Source organism: Eretmochelys imbricata, chromosome 3 (assembly GCF_965152235.1).
Source record: "Eretmochelys imbricata isolate rEreImb1 chromosome 3, rEreImb1.hap1, whole genome shotgun sequence".
Classification (NCBI taxonomy): Eukaryota; Metazoa; Chordata; order Testudines; family Cheloniidae; genus Eretmochelys; species Eretmochelys imbricata.
The window spans coordinates 166,564,529-166,585,005 of NC_135574.1; the positions used below are offsets into that span (position 1 = coordinate 166,564,529).

A 20,477-nucleotide genomic window follows, 5' to 3' on the forward strand; every position below is an offset into this window, starting at 1 on the left:
CAAGTAGCATTTCACTTCTTTTACTCCTCTCTACCCCAAACTCTTACATTCCACTGGCATACTGCTGATTTGTACCCTTAATCCTTTCACCAGCCAGCCTGTCTTTCTCCAGCACCAGGACCTACTAAATTCAAAGGGGTCTCTTCATGCAATAAGAAGTGAAGCATTTATTGTAGGCTGCAGCACTTCAGGAGTTTGTGTAATATTAAGTGTGCAGAGTGTCAAACTCAATACATGTTTCTAAAATGTCCCTACATGTCTGGAGATCATATCACATATTTTTAAAGCCTTAACAAACCCACTAAATTGACATGTTGGTCTTTCACACACTACAATAATGAGAGCTTTTCTGCAGTCCTGAAAGTCTAGCCACCCCTTCTTTTTTGTCCACCATTAGTGCTGTGGATCATATTTCTGACCTGTACAGATTCAATTTAATTATAAGAATTTTTCTTGGTCATAAAGTTTAGATTTTCCCCTCAACGTAAACTGCTAAGTGTGTGCGTGCGCGTTTATACCTGTGTCTGGTCAATTATGTGCATGTATCTTTGTGTAATGTACATACATCCACAAATGCATTAAAATTCCAATTTTCCCATCCCTAAAAAATAATCTGTAGCTATTCTAAAACCCCGGTGCATGGCTAAACAATGATTAAGGAAAAATAAGAGGTGTGATTGTTGTGAGGCAATCTAGAACATAATGTAAGGTACTTCTAAGTATGTCTCTTTGGCCCTAAGGTTATCATCAAATTTTTAAGCATACATTCCCTGGAATCAACACTTCTGCCACAAAGAAACCTATTTCCATATGGGAGAAATGTTGGCAATGAAAGATGACTCTTGAAATTAAAATGAACGCTCTCCCTCTGGCAGAGTAATATTTATTTCTTTAAATGATGCATGGCCCCCATTAGCTGGGTGCCAGCCTCACGCTAATTAAAAATAAATACAAATGTAGTAAACCTACTGTATGTTTGATCTACTCCATTTTTGTCTCTTATCCGTATCCTAGCTTTAAAATGTAAAACAAATTATCCCGTTAATGGACTAGCCTCCACTCAAAAATATAGCTATACTGGGATACTCTTGAACACTTGTAAGTGCTTTAGGGACAGGAGTCTATCTAACTCTCTCTTAAGTACTCCACAGCATGGTATCTTGGCTGCATACATCTAACACAGCTGTGCTCAGATAGCCTTGAAAAGGGGCATGAGTTGACCAAACATGGAGGTATTAGCCCTACACATCAGCGAACCCCATGTGATTAGTATCTGTGGGGGAACATTTCATGAATCTGAAATAATTCACTTATTGGCTGGAACAAATGCCACACATGAGCTTCCTCCTCGGATATGTAGACAATAGAGAGCTTTCTAACTACCAAATATGGGCTCACGCCATGAAACTCAGGTCCAGATTCAAACTTTTCCCCAAGCTCAAGCTTGTTTGGATTTAGAGCTCTCGTTCCACCTGTTATGTAGTGTCTGTATAACTGCAAAAAGAACAGGAGGACTTGTGGCACCTTAGACTAACCAATTTATTTGAGCTCAAATAAATTTTAGTCTCTAAGGTGCCACAAGTCCTCCTTTTCTTTTTGCGAATACAGACTAACACGGCTGCTACTCTGAAACCTGTATAACTGTAATATCTATAATAGCCGAATCAGATATGCCAGGAAGTGGATCAGAACTTCTGTAAAGTTGGGATGGGGGTAGATCAATGTTTCTGCTTCAGTTTCATTCTCTGCTGTTTCTGCAAATGATTTTACCGGGTTTTCAGCAAAGTCTGATCTAAATACAGAATCCAGCACATGGGGATGGGGAGTTGTGATGCTCTCCAGCGGAGTTGGATGTTTTTTCATCTATGATCTATACAGTGTTGATATTTGAATGTAATCCAATTTGTAATTTGGTATAATTTACTAACATAAATTAAAAAGTTTTCTGAAACAGCTATTGAAAATGAACACCTTGTATGGGACAACTGAGCAGCACTATGTACAGTGTGAGATGTCACAACTTAGAGGAAATACTTTATGAAACTGTGAGAAGAGACAGTAGCCCTTGGAGAACATGTGGCCTTCTTCTCGGAGGAGAGAAAGGCATTTCACACTCTGGTTTGTCCTGAGAAGCAGGTCACATAGGCTGTGAGGTGTCTCTGCTGAAGAACCAACCTTATGCTATGTCTTTCACTTCTTTGAGAGACACAGAATTACAGAATCAGAGGACTGGAAGCGAGCTCGAGAGGTCAAATAATCTAGTCCCCTGCACTCATGGCAGGACTAAGTATTAAGTGAAAAGTGCCTGAACAACCACATGTTCTAAAGGATGGCAGCATTATGACGGGGTCCCCAGCGTGCAACCTGGAGTGTGGGGCCACTTAGCCCTTCAAACCCATCCACCAGACCTGGCCCTCATACGGTGATGCTGATGTCAAGCTACAAACCTTTGGCAGCTACTGCACTTACATAGACATCCACAGGCAGGGACACACCCAACTGTGCCACATTAATGATTTCCCAGCCACTCATGAACCATCAAGAGGGAGGCTCCAGACAATTCCCCCCAACCCCCCAGTCTTGCACCCCAGAACTGTACGGTCTTACACTGCTCAAAGCCCCTTGGGGCAGTGCAAGTTCATTAAGTAGTTCACCACTCCCTCAGTGTGGGATGGACTGAACTGAGATTTCCCAAGCACTTTGACCAAAACACAGTTTTAGGTAAAACAGGCTTATTAACTACAGAAAGATAGATTTTAAGTGATTATAAGTAGCAGGCGTAGAGATCAAAGTTGGTTACTTAAGAAATAAAAATAATTTCATAGTTTAAGTTCTACAGACTAAACAGGATTTGAATCAAGCAGTGTCTCACCCTGACAGATGGTACAAGCAGGTTACAGATCCTCAGTACACAGGCTGGCACTACCTTCCAGCCTGGGACCACCCTTCCCCCAGTTCAAAGTCTTTGTCCTCCAGGTGTTGAGTTGGGGGGAAGTGGAAGAGAGACCAAGTGATGATGTCACTCTCCCACTTTTATAATTTCTTCCATCTTGCTTGAAAGATCCTTGCTGTGACGTGAGGATTAGGCAGCCCCCATTGGTCAGGTAGTCTCCATTGCCTATTTGCTCTCTCTGAGAAGTCTCTGGGATGGCTGTTGAGAGACTAGATTCCCTTTAATAGGCCATCAACACATGTCTGGCTGTCTTTTGTTGAAAGCACATACAATAAAACAGGATATTAATATTCAACAGATCAAGACTTAAAATGATACCTCAGTAGGCATACTTTGTACAAAACATATCCTAATTTTATGACAGTGGTGAATATGGGCGTTCCAGGGTGCTACTTTGAGGTAGAGTGCCACAAGCCCATATTAATCTGGTAGTATTTCTTGGGACTGGAGAGTTTGTGATGGCAACAGACACAAATAGCCAAAGAGAAATAGTGGCAAATATTATATATTGCATAGTATTTCCTATGGCTCTGCTTTTTGAACTCAGCTGTTCCAGATGCATATCATCTTGGTTTCTATCTATTTTATTTGTCGTAGGTTTTCATAAAGCCCTTGCCCTCTGGTAAACAAGATATGAGGGCTTAAGTTTAGGTCCAGTAAACACACCAAAAGGACTGACATCCTGCACTGAACAGAAAGAATGAGGCACACAGAAAGGAAAATATTTTAATAGAGACCCATTTTTGAGGATAGATCTGCCAAAACAAGCCAAGCAGTATAAGGTGTCTTCATAGCACATGGATACACCTGCTCTTCCCACTTAATCCCCCCCTCTTTTTTTTAAACACCAAGTTAAGAATCACACTCCTTAGTATCCCTGTTCCCAGTCCCATCATCTGAGCAGCTTTCAATATCTCCCATGCACTTTTGTCCTTTCAGACACCGATTTAGTGGAATGAAAACATTCTTATCTGTTTGACATGGACCTGCACACTGACATGAGTGACAGATACTTTAAAAAGATTTAAAGGTATGCTATAAATAGCAAATTCTGACTCAGCTATGGTGCTAGCTGGGTGAACTACTAATTACAAATATAGCCACTCAGTAATGAAATATTCAATATTTGTTACAAATTCAGCCTTTTTTTAAAATCAACCCACTCTCACAGACTGATTTTCTTCTTTCTTCTTTCTTCTTTCTTCTTTCTCTGATTTTCTTTGAATGTATTGATTATTTGTAAGTATTTGCTGAATAGTTTGGCTGAATAACTTACAGACAACTGGTTGTTAAGGCACTTTTCACTTGGAGTACATGTATGTTTATTACTGATGTTGTGGTGCTCATTCACCTGCATCACAGGTTATGTCTTATTTCCTGATTGGATGACAAACATTCTAGAAAGACTAAAAAATAGCAGATAATACCCTTCCTGTATGAATTTTCATAATTCATACAGCTTTTGGGAATTGCAGACATCTTTGTGAATATCCACTAGCCATTTCATTCACAATGAATCAGTTCTTTTACAGTTTGACCAGATCTGCTCAGAAATCACTACTGGATTTCTGCATGCAACTCTTCAGCGCACTCCCATTCCCTTTACAACAAATGCAAATTAGTTTGAACAGGTTTCAGGCAAGTTTTATTTATAAATAAGTGCCAGATTAATTTTTTAAAAGTCAGCTAAACAGTTTTCTTCCTCTTTCCCTCCTGCCACATCAAGTGATTCCCCCACACCCAGTAGTTTTGCAAAAAAACAAGCTGTAGCAGCAGAACGCCTTTTCAAAACCAAACACAAGACAGAGGAGTTGATTACTGCTCCTGGTGAAATTTGTACCTCACCTCCAATGTATTGTAGCTAAATAGAGAAGCATCTTCTGTTCTCACTATTCTTAGTAAGATAGCCTTTCCTACTTAGCATTGTTCCCAAACATCTAGAGCTATTCCTGGCCTGAAATGTGATCTAAGATTGGTTCCTATAGCACTACAGATATACAGTTGATATCCTTGGATCACAAAGACTCTTGGGTAGCATGGCTGCAATTTTCAAAGAAACCCAAGGCCTTATCTACATGATAAAACTGTACCAATTTAATGAAATTTGTGTAGAAACTGATGTTAAATGGATGGAATTCTCATATTAGTTTGAGTCATGGAAATGAGTACATTCACCCAAAGAGGCACTGAAATGCGTCCACACAAAGGTGTTGTAATGACTTAATGACATCCGTTTCTAAACTGAAAAAATGAGGAGTCCTTGTGGCACCTTAGAGACTAACAAATTTATTTGGGCATAAGCTTTCGTGGGCTAAAACCCACTTCATCAGATGCATGGAGTTGAAAATACAGTAGGCAGGTATAAATATACAACACATGAAAAGATGGGAGTTGCCTTACCAAGTAGGGGGGTGGGAGCTGTCAGTTCTAACGAGCCAATTCAATTAAGGTGGAAGTGGACTAGTCTCAACAGTTGACAAGAAGGGGTGAATACCAAGGTAGGAAAAAAAAAAATCACTAAACTGATATAAATCTAAACTGATTTAGTTTAAAATGTATAATTTTCTCATGTAGACAACACATAAAGGAGTTAGGTTCCCAACTCCCATTGAATTTCAATGTGATTTGGGCACCTCATTCCATCAAGCTTCCTTTGAAAATCCCAACCCTAGTGATTAGAACTAGGATTCAGGTCTTCTGGGTTGTATTCAGAGCTGTCTTCAAATTTAGGTATTGCCTAGATTAGAAATTAAAAGATGTGCTGTTAGCTAATGTGCTAGTAACACATTTTGTATTCTAGTCTAGACAAGGCTTTAACATGAATTCACTTTAATCTGTTTCCATTCTGCAAATGGAGATAGTACTGATCTACCTCCCAGGGGCGTTGTGAGGTTTAGGCCAGATTCTGGAGCCCTTCTACTGAATAGCAGTTACCTCAGCAACTAGTACCATTGACTTCAAACAAGTGGCACTCAAAGTGAGGACTGCAGAATCTGATTAACATACATCCAGGTCTTCAAGCACTTTGTGTGTAATATAATCAGCATTTCTAAAGTGCCTGTTGCCATAGTATTTAGTTAAATGTACTAGGATAAAAGAGAGATTATTTGGAGGGGAGGGGAAGGTCATAAGAGGGAAACGTAGCAGTGTTGTGTAAATTATTCCTGTGTAAAGAGATCCTTAGGTGAGTTCTAGGGTTTTGACATTAGTTCAGCTCCCTTTGGTAAACTCTTTTGCATCTTCTCAACAATGAGAGAGGCTCCTTGAGATCCTCACCAATAGTTCACTCCACAATGTAGAGTAAAACATTATGAAAGAATAGAAAAGGAGTACTTGTGGCACCTTAGAGACTAACCAATTTATTTGAGCATGAGCTTTCGTGAGCTACAGCTCACTTCATCGGATGCATACTGTGGAAATTGCAGAAGACATTATATACACAGAGACCATGAAACAATACCTCCCCTCACCCCACTCTCCTGTTGGTAATAGCTTATCTAAAGTGATCATCAAGTTGTGCCATTTCCAGCACAAATCTAGGTTTTCTCACCCCCCCACCCCCCTCCAAAAACCACACACACAAACTCACTCTCCTGCTGGTAATAGCTTATCCAAAGTGACCACTCTCCTCACAATGTGTATGAAAATCAAGGTGGGCCATTTCCAGCACAAATACAGGTTTTCTCACCTCCCCACCCCCTTTTTTTCAAAAACACACACACACAAAAACTCACTCTCCTGCTGGTAATAGCTTATCCAAAGCGACCACTCTCCCTACAATATGCATGATAATCAAGGTGGGCCATTTCCAGCACAAATCCAGGTTTTCTCACCCCCCCCCCCACCACAAACTCACTCTCCTGCTGGCAATAGCTCATCCAAACTGACCACTCTCCTTACAATGTGCATGATAATCAAGGTGGGCCATTTCCAGCATAAATCCAAGTTTGACCAGAACGTCGGGGGCGGGGGTAGAAAAAAACAAGGGGAAATAGGCTACCTTGCATAATGACTTAGCCACTCCCAGTCTCTATTTAAGCCTAAATTAATAGCCTAAATTAATAGTATCCAATTTGCAAATGAATTCCAATTCAGCAGTTTCTCGCTGGAGTCTGGATTTGAAGTTTTTTTGTTGTAAGATAGCGACCTTCATGTCTCTGATTGCGTGACCAGAGAGATTGAAGTGTTCTCCGACTGGTTTATGAATGTTATAATTCTTGACATCTGATTTGTGTCCATTTATTCTTGAAGGATCCTGAAGGATGACCCAACACTCTCACAAATCTTGGGAGACAGGCCAGTCCTTGCCTACAGACAGCCCCCCAACCTGAAGCAAATACTCACCAACAACCACATACCACACAACAGAACCACTAACCCAGGAACCTATCCTTGCAACAAAGCCCGTTGCCAACTGTGCCCACATATCCATTCAGGGGACACCATCAAAGGGCCTAATAACATCAGCCACACTATCAGAGGCTCGTTCACCTGCACATCCACCAATGTGATATATGCCATCATGTGCCAGCAATGCCCCTCTGCCATGTACATTGGTCAAACTGGACATCTCTACGTAAAAGAATAAATGGACACAAATCAGATGTCAAGAATTATAACATTCATAAACCAGTCGGAGAACACTTCAATCTCTCTGGTCACGCAATCAGAGACATGAAGGTCGCTATCTTACAACAAAAAAACTTCAAATCCAGACTCCAGCGAGAAACTGCTGAATTGGAATTCATTGCAAATTGGATACTATTAATTTAGGCTTAAATAGAGACTGGGAGTGGCTAAGTCATTATGCAAGGTAGCCTATTTCCCCTTGTTTTTTTCTACCCCCGCCCCCGACGTTCTGGTCAAACTTGGATTTATGCTGGAAATGGCCCACCTTGATTATCATGCACATTGTAAGGAGAGTGGTCAGTTTGGATGGGCTATTACCAGCAGGAGAGTGAGTTTGTGGGGGGGGGGGGGGCGGAGGGTGAGAAAACCTGGATTTGTGCTGGAAATGGCCCAACTTGATGATCACTTTAAATAAGCTATTACCAGCAGGAGAGTGGGGTAGGAGGAGGTATTGTTTCATGGTCTCTGTGTATATAATGTCTTCTGCAATTTCCACAGTATGCATCCGATGAAGTGAGCTGTAGCTCACGAAAGCTCATGCTCAAATAAATTGGTTAGTCTCTAAGGTGCCACAAGTACTCCTTTTCTTTTTGCGAATACAGACTAACACGGCTGTTACTCTGAAACCTATGAAAGAATAGAGTAGGTTCTCTCCTGTTATGGCAAAGTCATTAAAACCTTCTTGAATCATGCAGACACACACGATAAATTAACAAGAGGTAGATTAGAGGCTGTAGAGTAAATACAGTGAGTCATTTTCTGGAGGATACAAGTGGATTACAAAGAAATTCATCACCCTTCAGGGTGTTAGGGGGCTTATTCCTTCACCTACTTACTTCCCTGGTCCTTCTCCCATGAACAGAGAGCAACAATACCCGAAGTCCAAAAGTGCAAACAATTGGATGTTGATTGGGGTGAACTTCCAGCAAGCATGATTCCAGTTTCTTTCCTTAGTATCCTCCTTCCCAGCTCTGACACCACAGAGCCTTACACCTGTGTCCCTATTCCCATTCCTGCCCTTAGCAAAACATTATTCCAATTTCCTTATCCCCATTCCCTGTTCCCATTTCCCCCTTTAGCAAAACATGATTCCAATTTCCCCACCCCTATTCCCATCTCCCCCACCCACACACCCACCTCCTCAGTTCCTGATTGATTGCAGACTATATAGTAAAACTTGAGTTCGGTTTAGCTATACCTTAACCAATCATTTTCCTGAAATTTAACTAACCAATCCTAACATATTGTAACATGATTATGTAACCAATTATATCCCACCACCTTTATTAGTTTACACCCAGCAAAATTAATTATACAGCAGACAGGAACAATCACAGAACCAGACAGAGATTATACAGACAAACAATAGCAAAGTGGGAACTATAATGACAAAACAATACAGAAGTGAGGATTTCACATCCCAGTATTGATAACTGAGTTCTTGCCAGACAGGATGCTATCAGACTAAGTTTCCTTTTACATCTTCTAGGCACTTCCCTTTCTCTGGAGGTGATAGGCACTATCAGGACAGGATTGTATTCCTAAGAGCCCAATAGCACCTTATTTCAATGTGACTAGTTTGGAACGTGAGGATGTGACCGTTCACTTCCCAGCTTATGGCTGCCTCTGTTGCTTAGCCAAAGGCCTTAATCTAAGAACAGGGCCGCAGACTGTCACAGTAAGAGAAGGACCTTACACTGGCAGACAGTGATTTTGATTCTTTCTTTTATACCTCTAACTCGCCAAGTGATAAGAATACACCTAAATTCTTAAAGTACAGGCCTTTGCAGACAGGCCTGAATATCTATATCCTAACACAGGGTAAGTCAGGAGCCTGTAATGGGACCTCTCACTGTCTGCTTGTTTAAGTGCAAATTTCAGATAGATCAATGGTCTCGCGAAATGATGCAAAACTCAGGGTAACAAAACCAGCTCTAAAGAAGGGGTGACAATAAATGTGATATTTTTAGGAAAATTTTTTTAAAAATGTACAGTTGACATCATACACATTTGTCTCCAAGGCAAATGTTACCTTTCAGCAGTGTAAAATTCAGCCCCCAATCAACTCCCTCACCACACCAAAAAAGATATCTTACAACATATGACTTGGCTGTTTTTTAAAAGGTTACACTCTCATGCTTAGCATACTAGAGTGGGACTCAATGGTTATGACATTGGGGGGGGTTAGTCAGGGGGCGGATCAGGGGTGGGGGCAGGCTGTTTGGGGAGGCACAGCCTTTCCCACTGGGCCCTCAATAGAGTTTCACAATCCCAATGTGGCCCTTGGGCCAAAAAGTTTGCCCAACGTGTCTTACACTATACTGCTGAATGACTATAAGGGAAAAAAGGGACTTAAGGCACAAAGCAAATTTAGAGTAAGTATTGATGTTATGAAAGGGATAATTTAAAAAAAGTTTTTCTTTGATTATCAGACAATTGTCCTTTTCCCACAATATGCTATATAGTGTACAGATCCCAGGAGAGGGAGAATAAATGATTTAATCATTTACTCTTTGAAAGAAAGCAGCCAGGAGGTTAACCTAATGAAGCAAATTATCTTTAAGAAATTGGAAGCAGCTGCTCAATTTCTCAGTGCTAATTCAAACTGTCATGGTGGCAGGTAAATCCACATACATGACAGTTAGCATTTGACTTCAGTTAGTGGAAGTCAGTAGTTAGCAGCACTTGGTATAGCACAAGCATTTAATGTTCTCTGGTTGCTATGTAAATTAAAAGCAGCCTGAAAGACAGCCAAGAGAAATCTGACAGAGGAGAGGACTTGTTTTCCCCCCAGCAGGACCTGGAGTTGTAAATTAGGTTAAACAGAAAAAAAAAAACACACACACACTCTCACCTCTTTCAAGGGAACTGGAGTGGCAATGATCAAGCTAGCAAAAGTAATAATGCAGAGAACCTGATAGTGCTTTTTCCATTTTTAAACTCTGGTAGACAAGGGTGCTGGAACAATTTGTGTAGGGTGGGGGTGGGGTGCTGAGAGCCCTTGAACCAAACTGTAAAGTCTGCATATGATGATAACCACTTCAAGCCAGGGGCTGTGGCAGCACCCCTAGTTCCTGTACCTGTATGTAGAGTCAACCAGAGAGTTTAATTGACAGCATAAAGAAGCTGGGAATATTCGGGTCAGACAAATAATCACAGTAAACTTATACTTTACAGTATGTGAACAAAGACTTTACGATAACCATAGGTCCTAGGTTATAATTTCTCTTGGTTTGTGGGAATTAGGCGTTGATACTAAGGAACCATGATGACCTAATTTTAAAGTGACAAACCCATGTAAATGTATTACAAAAAAGTGCTATTTTGCTGAAACTACTGCAATAATAAGAGTGAGTTAGGCCATGTCTACACTACCACTTATGTCAGTATAACTTAGGTCACCCAGGGGTGTGAATAAGTCACCCCCCAAGCAACATAAATTACACAGACCTATGTGCTGGTGTGGACAGCGTTATGGTGGCAGGAGACCTTCTCCTGCTGTCACTTGTTGGAGGTGGATTATTTAGGGCGATGGCAGACCTCTCTCTCGGCAGTGTACAGCAGCTCCACTAGAGATCTTTCAGCAGCGCTGCTGTGAGCTATTGAGTGTAGCCATAGCCTATACCAAATCAAAAAGGTAATTAAATATTACATTTCCCAGAAAAAAAAATAGTCTTTGTTTTGTAACACTGGGCTTTGCATAAACATACAGCATTTAAGGACTGTGGCAAATTGCCGGCTCTACTGTGATGGGTCTCACGCTCTCTCTTCTTGGGGGTGGTTCAGGGTACCGTTTCTTGCCCGTGAACTGGGGTATTAACTGCCCCACTAGTGTCCTAGAGGAGAGAAGTTGAGAGGGAAGGACCTGGGCCCGTCCTCTACTCTGGGTCCCAGCACAGGGGCCCTAGGGATAGCGGTAAACCACTTGAACTAGCAGTTCCTTCCCCTGGGCTACTTCCCTCTCCTGCCCTTCAGCTTGTGGAACTTTCTGCCCTCCCTCTGCACAAACCAGGGGTCCCTTTACCTAGAGTCTTGGTCTTCTTAGCCCACCGCACCACTTCTCCAAACTCTCCTCTGCTTCCCTCCCAACTGCTCTCTGCTTCAATGCCAATCCACTCTGCTTCAACTCCTCCTCTTATCTGATTGAAGCTGGGGTTTTTTATCATGTGACTGCCTTCATGAGCTTTAATTAATCTACAGCAAACTTTCTTCCCTCTACAGGGAATAAGGCTCCCTTCTAACACTCTCCTGCTGCCCTGTAGCCATGCTGTATCACAGTACATTTCAGGGAAGTCAGTATTTATATATCCACTGTAATCAAAGAGGATGAATATTAAGCTCCACACCACTTCTCTGAGATAGGAAGCCTTATTACACCTATTTTACTGATGGAGAAACTGAGGCATGGAGAAGTGAAGCAAGACGACTCACGTAATAGAGCAAGTTTGCATCAGAACAAGGAACAGAACCCAGAAATGGCAAAACCCCTAGTCTGATGATTCAGTTATTAAAGGACACTTTCTCCCCTTTAGAAATGAGTCTTTAGTTATCCAATTTTTCTTTTTATATTAAAAAAGAGAAATCAAGATATTGGCAGTGAGAATTTTATTGAATTAATTCTCCTCAGTCCACAAATATGTGCCACTGATTAAATTTTATTTGGTTCACTACTTGAAGGAATTCATTACATTAGTAATCAGTCATTATCCTCGTTTGTCAGGGGGTGGGGGCTGCTGATAACAAAAATACAAAAGATACATAATTCATAGAAACTGTTCTTTTGCCTTAGAAACAGTCAATGTTTCCCAGTCATACAGTGTTGTTCTACAATGTCCATCTGGGGATTTTCAGGATGCTAAATCCTTCATCAAAATTCATCTCTAATGCTGAAATGTGGCTGATCCTCCGGTTTAAAGTTCTGATTGGGGCTGCCATCCTCATTCAGAATTCTTTGAGAAGTGTAGCCAACAATAGGGTATTTGGCTTTGTACACATCATTGAAGATATCATCCAGGGATTTTAGCTCTTCATCCGTGAGTCCTGTCTATATGAAACATGGGCAAGAAAAAATGGCAGGTGTTTACATATGTCTTTATTTATGTTGATCATCCTACCCTCAGAGCCAGCCTTCAGATTTAATTTGCAGGGCACACAAACAATAGAGGGCTTAGTAACTGGCAATGGGTTATTTATCATAGAACCTTTAACCCCTAGGTCATTTATTCAAATTCAGCCCAGTAGTGACAAAGCCTGACATCCTCAGGTAAAGTGAGTTGTTGGCTTCAATTCATTTCCAAAAAGCACCATCACAGTTGGCCCATTTGGTATTCTCAGCAGAGACACCAAGGACTGAATTGGTCAAGGAAACTGAACTATACATTTTTAGATGCTATCCCTTGAAGGTATGTTGATGGGGCAGCTGCTGTCCAGGCTGTGTCTGTTCTACTGATGGAGAACTTCTCTCTCTAGAGCTCTCAGTTTAGTAGCTTTCACCAGTCCTAAATGCACTTTTTTTTATTTTAAATTTAAAGAGTAGCTAAAACCAATGTTAGAGGAAAACGTGTAAATCTATATAATGGAAGGTGTCTCAATCAGATCAAAAAGGTATTACGGCATTTCTTAGAAAATAAATATTTTCCTTATTCATAGGATTGGGCTTTGCATAAATATACAGCAGGGGAATATATTTTAGGAAAGCCAAGAAAATGATTGAAATTTTGCAAAGAAGGAATTAAACAAACAATCCCATTTCTTACTGTGTCATGAGTGAGATCTTCTGGGTCAAGTGACATCTTTGCAACTCCTCGTGTTGAGTCCTTCCCAACGAGGGCGTTGTATGGGGCACCTTTCCCATAAAATTCTGTTCAAGGAGAGGAAATCTAGTAATGCTCAGACTATTGATAGTGAAAACAATGGGCCAGATTAAGCATCTGCTTATACTAGCATGACATGAGCCCATTATGCTCCTAAATCAGTCAAAACTAAGGACTTGAATCTGAGCCCTTTTCCTCCCAAAACTTTAATGAAGTCTCAAGACAAACTAGCTTAACTGGACTAGTTAATGTGGCCTAAAATGGCAACTGGCTGTCTTCACTTAGATTGTAATACAGCTGCTGCCCAAGTTGTGTCTGATCTACTGATGGAGAATTTCTCTCTCTAGGGCTCTCAGTTTGGTAGCTTTCACCAGTCCTAAGTGCACTTTTAAAAAAAATTTAAAGAGTGGCTAAAACCAGTGTTGGAGGGAAATGTGTAAATCTATATAATGGGAAGGTACCTCAATCAGATCAAAAGGTATTACAGCATTTCTTAGAAAGTGATAGGATAAGAAGAGGATCTATTCTGTTCCAGACAGAGGTCAGCATGAAAGGGGGTGTGAAGCTGTGAGTGGGAGAAGGCACCTTCAGAGGAGGATGGTTAGGAATTAAGAGCAAATGAGTATGTTCTTTGTATTTAAATAGAGTTTGAAGTTTTCTAAAGGTTTAGGATGTTTAAGAAGAAAAATGGGATAATGTGAAAGGGGAAAAACCCCATGGGGAGAAGCCAACTCACCTTTTCCAGAAGTGACATCAAATACTACTCCCTTCACGGCCATGTAAATAGGCTGGCCCTCCTGGAAAGAAAGAGAGGCCAGCAGATGCTCAAAATGAAGCCAGTATGTGTACAGCACATTGAGGAGAAAATGAACCCCTTACTGTGTGTTCTCTAGCAACTTAAATCATGATCAATGCACACAAGATTCACAGCCTGGAGTTTTCATTCATCCCCCAATCCATCACATGCTGTAAAAAAAAAAAAAAAAAAAAAAAAACACGAATAAAGATTTCTCTGTGGGTCTCTGGGCAACAAGAAGCTGGTTTTCTATACCTCGCCATTATGACTGTTGTCAGTTGCCAAACAGTCATGCATCCCTGTGTCAGCTGCTGGCACTATACAGTAAAGAAGCCATATTCTGAGTCAATGGCAGGGATGGGGGAGGGAACAGAGGCTGCAAAGCCTCCAGGTCACTTGCAGGTTAGTGTACAAAAAAAATCAGTCTTCATCATGTGATAATTACATGAATAATTTCCACTGGTATCCAGTGATGTGTATTTCACTGGTATCTAGCTGTGATGCCAAGTTCTGAGTGTCTGCATTATGAATACCATGTTATACATGGAGAAGATGTAGTCTCCTGTTCTCACTATTGGAGCTTGTTTTCACTATTAGGACACCAAATACTAGTGGAATCGGTATGTTAAAGCCCTGTTTATTTCTGTGCTGCATCAGTCTGTCTCTTGCTCCCATAGATGACTATTCTTGTAATTCCTAGAATAAACACTGGCACTTGAAATAGTCTGAGAATCTTTATGGATTTAACCCCAGAAAATGATGGAAGTTCAAGGAAGAAACAATTCTGTTTGGAATCTAGTAGTCAGACAATACACTTCCCCTTTCTATGCCTTTTTTGGAGTCAGTTCATAATACTTGTTTGTTCCAAGATGATTAAGTAAATCATTCTGGAGGTGGATGTTTTGTGAAGTGAAAGGGTGTATGGCAGATGGTATTCTGCTTTCATCAAGAGGATAAAGTGCAAACATGCACACACAAATCTGATCTTCTGCTGACATCTGTTTTGCTTAATAAACCACTGATTCCACTTTGTCCTCCCCTCAAAATCTATTCTCCCTGTCCATGAGATGCTGGTTAGTGTTTTCTTAGTTTCTGGAGACAACCCCAAGAAGGCCAACCAGCAATCGCTTCAGAGAAGAGATCTGTGTAAATTTAGCAAAGGATTTTATCATTTTGAATTTGTTAGCTAAGATTTGTTTTCACCATAGAAAGCTAAAACTTCTGGAGATTGAATTCCTGTATTAATTCTATGATATTTTTAAAAACTGTCTATATACTTGACTTAATGAGCTAGAAAAATACATTAAAGGAAGATTTTGAATCCATTGGCCTACTCTAATCCTGAATCCATTGGCCTACTCTAATCCTGGCAGGCAAGGATTAGAGTAGGATGGATACTTCATTTAATCCCTACACATCTCTGAAGGCTATGGAATTAGCTCAGGTGAGAACAATAACTTTGTAAATGGGAAGAATTTTCTTTGAGGATTACCTCATTGGAGGGATCACCACAGGTTTTGGAAGAATAAATAGGTAGCTGTGATTCTGTAAAATTTTGAGACATCGGTAGTTATAGTGCTAGTGATGAGGGAGAGAGTGAGGGGGAGTTGTGTATTCCAGTAGCCTATTGAGTGGTTTGGTATTTATGGAGAAGCACATTCTACAGATCTCTAAAACTGAGGAACTGTCTGTAAACACTCAGATGGGAGCAGATATCTGGTATCTGTTCGTTTTCTGTCAGGAAGGAAACAGGAAAAATATCCTGTTCTACCATTGTGGTGTTCATCCTGGGGAAAAGGGGAGATCTGACAAACAACTAGAGACTTTGGGCCCATTGCCTGATTATTTTGATGGTTCTCTTGAGCAGCCTGGGAGAAACTGACCTGCTTGGATAGATGTTTAAGAACCTTGTCCCTACAATACCCGAGATATCCTTGAAACTGACTGTACTATTTGTACCTATGATTTGAAAAGGCATTTCTACTATTATATGTGCCTGAGATGGGTAAAGGACTGTTTAGTGAACTTGGCCTGTCTCACTAGACAAAATCTCAAACAGGGCTATCTATAGAAGAGTTTCCACCAGTTGCACATTTTTGATCTATTGTGTAAGAACTGATTAGAGAAAGAAATTAGAGTTAGGAAACCTGGATTCTCTTCCAAACTATTCACTGTGTGACTTTCAGCAGCACGTCACTTAACCACATTTGTTTAGTGTTTTGAAAACTTTGGTTGAAAGATACTTGCAAATTATTATTATAAGGCAATACAATTACCTTAAAGATAATACAGCTTTCTTTCCTCCTTCTCTAAAATTCTTTAAAATAGTGCTAGGAAGAAAAAAATTACTTCAGAAATGTTGGTGTTCTGAAGTTGTTTAAAAAAAAAAAAAAAGGAAATTCACACACATGCTTAGTTGAGAGTTAAAGTTGTCAATAGATATCTATTTTATCTCATTTTTAGTTTAAAATAAAGTCAGGAATTTAAGATCCCAGTAGAAACCTTATCTCTAGTCCTTAGCGTCTCCACCATCCCCATTCTAACCTTCAGCTATGAGTCACAGATGCCCAGTATCTCAGGTTAAAATTCTGGCCTTCAAACTATTAATATGCCACTAAACAGCTGTGACCAGACTTTCTAAAGTGCACAGCAGCCAGCAGATCCTATTGAAATCAATGGGAGTTTTGAGGAGCCGAGCTATTTTGAACCAGACTTTCCCCCTGCCTTCACTGTACAGGACGAGACCAAAACATGTAGTTACATCCATGGCTGACAGCTGACCATTTCTGCTAGGCTTATTCAATCTTTGCCTTACTGATTCTCACCATCAATTGCCATATGATCTATCAGTTCCTTCCCATTAATATATTGATCACTAACCTTTAATGTGCCTTGCTGACTTTTCACTTACTGACCATATTAACTAATCTCACCAACCTCTGCCTCCTTTGCCATGCCTTCTTTTGTGCCCTCATTCCACTCTGCTATTCTTCTCTCTCTTCCTCCCACTACAGTCTGATCCCGTCTACCGTCCTCATGCACACAACACAACAATCTTCTTCCAGCCCCAGTTCTGCCCCCTGTCCACTATTAACCTCCTCTCCAACTCTCTTGACAATAAGTAGAGAGAAAAAAATTAATTTTGCACTAAACAATATTAATTTGTTAACCTCCTCCCGTGCCATTACTTATGCTATTTCTAAATGTAGATTGTAAGATGGTTAGGCAATATCCTGTAATTCTGCATCTGTATGTAAAGATCTATGTACTCCTAAGGCCATGTATAAGTCTGATCACCTTGGACTTTATAGCTGTCACTATACAGCACGCCCCAATTACTCAGAACTTCATAGCAAGAGTACAAATACAAGTTGGATCCTCCTGCTCCAAAATCATAGGCCCTTATTATATGGGCTAAAAGGGCATCACAATAAGTTGTTAAAAATATAGGACCTATGACAGATACTTGAACAGTTCTACTGTTACCTAGTAGAGAGCAATGGTACGTACATATACACACTAGCCAGCTCATTACAAAAACATGTCATATTAGCCTCTACATATGATCCATAAGAGCCTGCTGTGCCCATCATCCCACAATGTCCTTGTCTTCATTGCAAAATTTTAACTCAAGTATTGCCCCATCCACACATACAGACCCTTAGTATGAGGGCTGTAGTGCTTTTAACTCTTATGGGCCAGCCTGCCCAGTGACACAGACCAAATCTCAGGTTAGCACAACTCATCAGCTGCTAACACAACCGTTCTGTAATGTGGATGCAGGCTAGCACCTTTTTCATCTGCTTTAGTCACTTTTCTGATCATACCAGGTGTGGTCCCCTCATCCTCACGATAAATTACACATCCTTGTAAGACAGGTCTCAGATCTTGTATAAGTATAAACTGGAAATGTGCGTGTTGAGTGAGGGGAACAGAATGCAGGTTATATCTCCATATAACAAAAGATCATACCACTGAAATTCATATGCACAATGGGGAAGAAGACTTGTGTTTCTTTCATGTGGCAACAAGTGGTGTTCTTAACTGAAAATGTCCAGACTGTCCGATGTTTGTCATTGTAACTACACTGTTCTAATATCCTGGCTCGCACAAGTTGGTTTCTTTTATCACTGTCTCCTCGTTTGTTTCCCAGCGATGTTTTTAGTCTGAGAGTGGTGACTATGCTCCCCAGTTGGAGAGAGCTGATTAGGTAGCTCCACTGTGTGATGACACTTGGTTTCCTTTGACATGAAAAGTTTTAAAGTCTCTAGGAGAGAGATGGTAAAGTTGGCATCAAACTGCTCCAGACACAGCAGGGCTGTGGCTAGTTTCTGGTGGGAGTGTCACGCATCCGATAGTAACAACTCCGCCCCATCTCCGCAGGGGCGGTGCCCTCCGCCCATGCAGCAGCGCCTTCCCCCACCTAGTCATGCCCCCGGGGCCAGCGCCCATGCCCCCCAGGTCCCCAGCGAGCGGCGCCCCCTCCCCACCCGCATCGGCGACGCCGCTCTCCCCGACGGGCCCGGCGGTGCCCCCGTACCTCCTGCCCGCTGTATCTGGCCAGCTCGGACTCGGTGAAGAGCCGCACCGGGCTGGGGGCCGGGGCCGGCTTGAAGCGCAGCTGCTGCTCCGCCAGAGCGGCCCAGACGGCCAGGCAGCCCAGGGCCAGGGGAAGCAGCCGCTCAGGCCCACGGGCCATGGTGCAGCGGAGGCGGCCAGGCAGCTCCGGGGCGGGGCCAGGGGCCTGCGAGGCGGGATCCGGGGAGGCTGTGGGCTGGCATCGGCCCCTGTGGGGAAACACCCTTCGTCCGTCCCACCCCTTCAACTGCCCCTGCCCTGACCCGCCCCGAGCTCTCCCCAATCACCAGTACTCCCATCAGCCCTGTAGCTCCCCAGCCCCAAACCACCCCTCACATCCCCTGCATTGCAACCCCCCAGCTCCCTCCAAATCACCCGCCCCACACCTCCCTTCCCCAAACCACGCCTCACATCCCCTGCATTGCAACCCCCCAGCTCCCTCCAAACCAACCACTCCTTACACCAGCCCCAGCTCCCCCAAATCACCCGCCCCACACCTTCCCCGCTCCACACCAGCCCTGCAGCTCCCCTGCCCCAAACCACCTCTCAAATCCCCTGCACTACAACCTCCCAGCTCTCTCCAAACCAACCACTCCTTACACCAGCCCCAGCTCCCCCAAATCACCTGCCTCACACCAGCCCTGCAGCTCCCCTCCCCCAAACCACCCCCCCACATCCCCTGCATCGCAACCCCCTAGCTCCCTCCAAACCAACCACCCCACCCCCTCAACTCCCCCTGCCCCACACCACCCCTTACACCTGCCCCAGCTCCCCCAAATCACCCAGCCCCCTCACCATCCCCAGATCCCCGCAAATCACCCCGTTCCTCACCTCCCTAGCCCTACACCAGCCCGGCAGCTCCTTCCAGCTACCCCATCCCCTCACTTCCCATGCCCCACACGACCCCTTACACCTGCCCCAGGTCTGCCAAATCACCCAGCCCCTTCACCATCCCCAGATCCTCCCCCAAACCACCCCATCCCCTCACCTCTCCAGCCCCACACTAGCCCTGCAGCTCCTCTGCTGCAAACCACCTCATCCTGTCACTCCGCTGCCCCACAACACCTCCAGCTCCCTCCAAACCAACCACCCCACCCCTTCAACTCCCCCTTACACCCACACCACCCCTTACACCCACCCCACAGCTCCCAAATCACCCCATTCCCTCACCTCCGCTGCCCTGCAGCTCTCCCCACCCCAAACCACCCCCATTCCCTTACCTCCCCTGCCGCACACCAGCCCTGCAGCTACCCCAGCCATCTCACCCCCTCATATTCCTCTGCTCACACCATCCTCATACCACCCCCGCAACAGCATCTTATCCCCTCAGGTCCCCTGCCGTACACAACCCTATGTCCCCCTACACCCACCCTGCATCTCCCCAACTTCAAATCCCTTACTTACACCTACCCCACAGTAGCTCTGCATCTCCCTTCAAACCACTCTCCTAACTCCAATTCTTCGCCTTCACTCCAATTCCTACCTCTCATCAGCCCTGCATCTTCCCCCAGACCAGGCTCCTATCTCCTATTCACTCCCAACCCCTACCTCTGCCCTTCCTTGCATCTTCTCCTAATTCCAACCCTTCATATCCGCCCCCAACTGCTGTCCCTCATTGCCACCAACCACCATCCCCTCTCCAGTCCTGCATCTCTGCAACTCCAGCCCATCACCTTCTCAATTCCAACCATCCAGTCCTATACCTTTC

General features: G+C 42.9%; 1 protein-coding gene across 1 annotated transcript; it reads right to left on the reverse strand.

Annotated features, from left to right (window-relative positions):
* Window positions 1–12,217: 12,217 nt before the first annotated feature.
* Window positions 12,218–18,944, reverse strand: NENF (neudesin neurotrophic factor). Its single transcript, XM_077813773.1, has 4 exons — window positions 18,732–18,944; window positions 14,132–14,192; window positions 13,339–13,442; window positions 12,218–12,626 (listed from the first exon to the last, which is right to left on the reverse strand). The coding sequence occupies exons 1-4, from the start codon at window positions 18,888–18,890 to the stop codon at window positions 12,450–12,452; spliced, it is 501 nt and encodes a 166-aa protein (XP_077669899.1). The 5' UTR covers window positions 18,891–18,944; the 3' UTR covers window positions 12,218–12,449.
* Window positions 18,945–20,477: the final 1,533 nt, after the last annotated feature.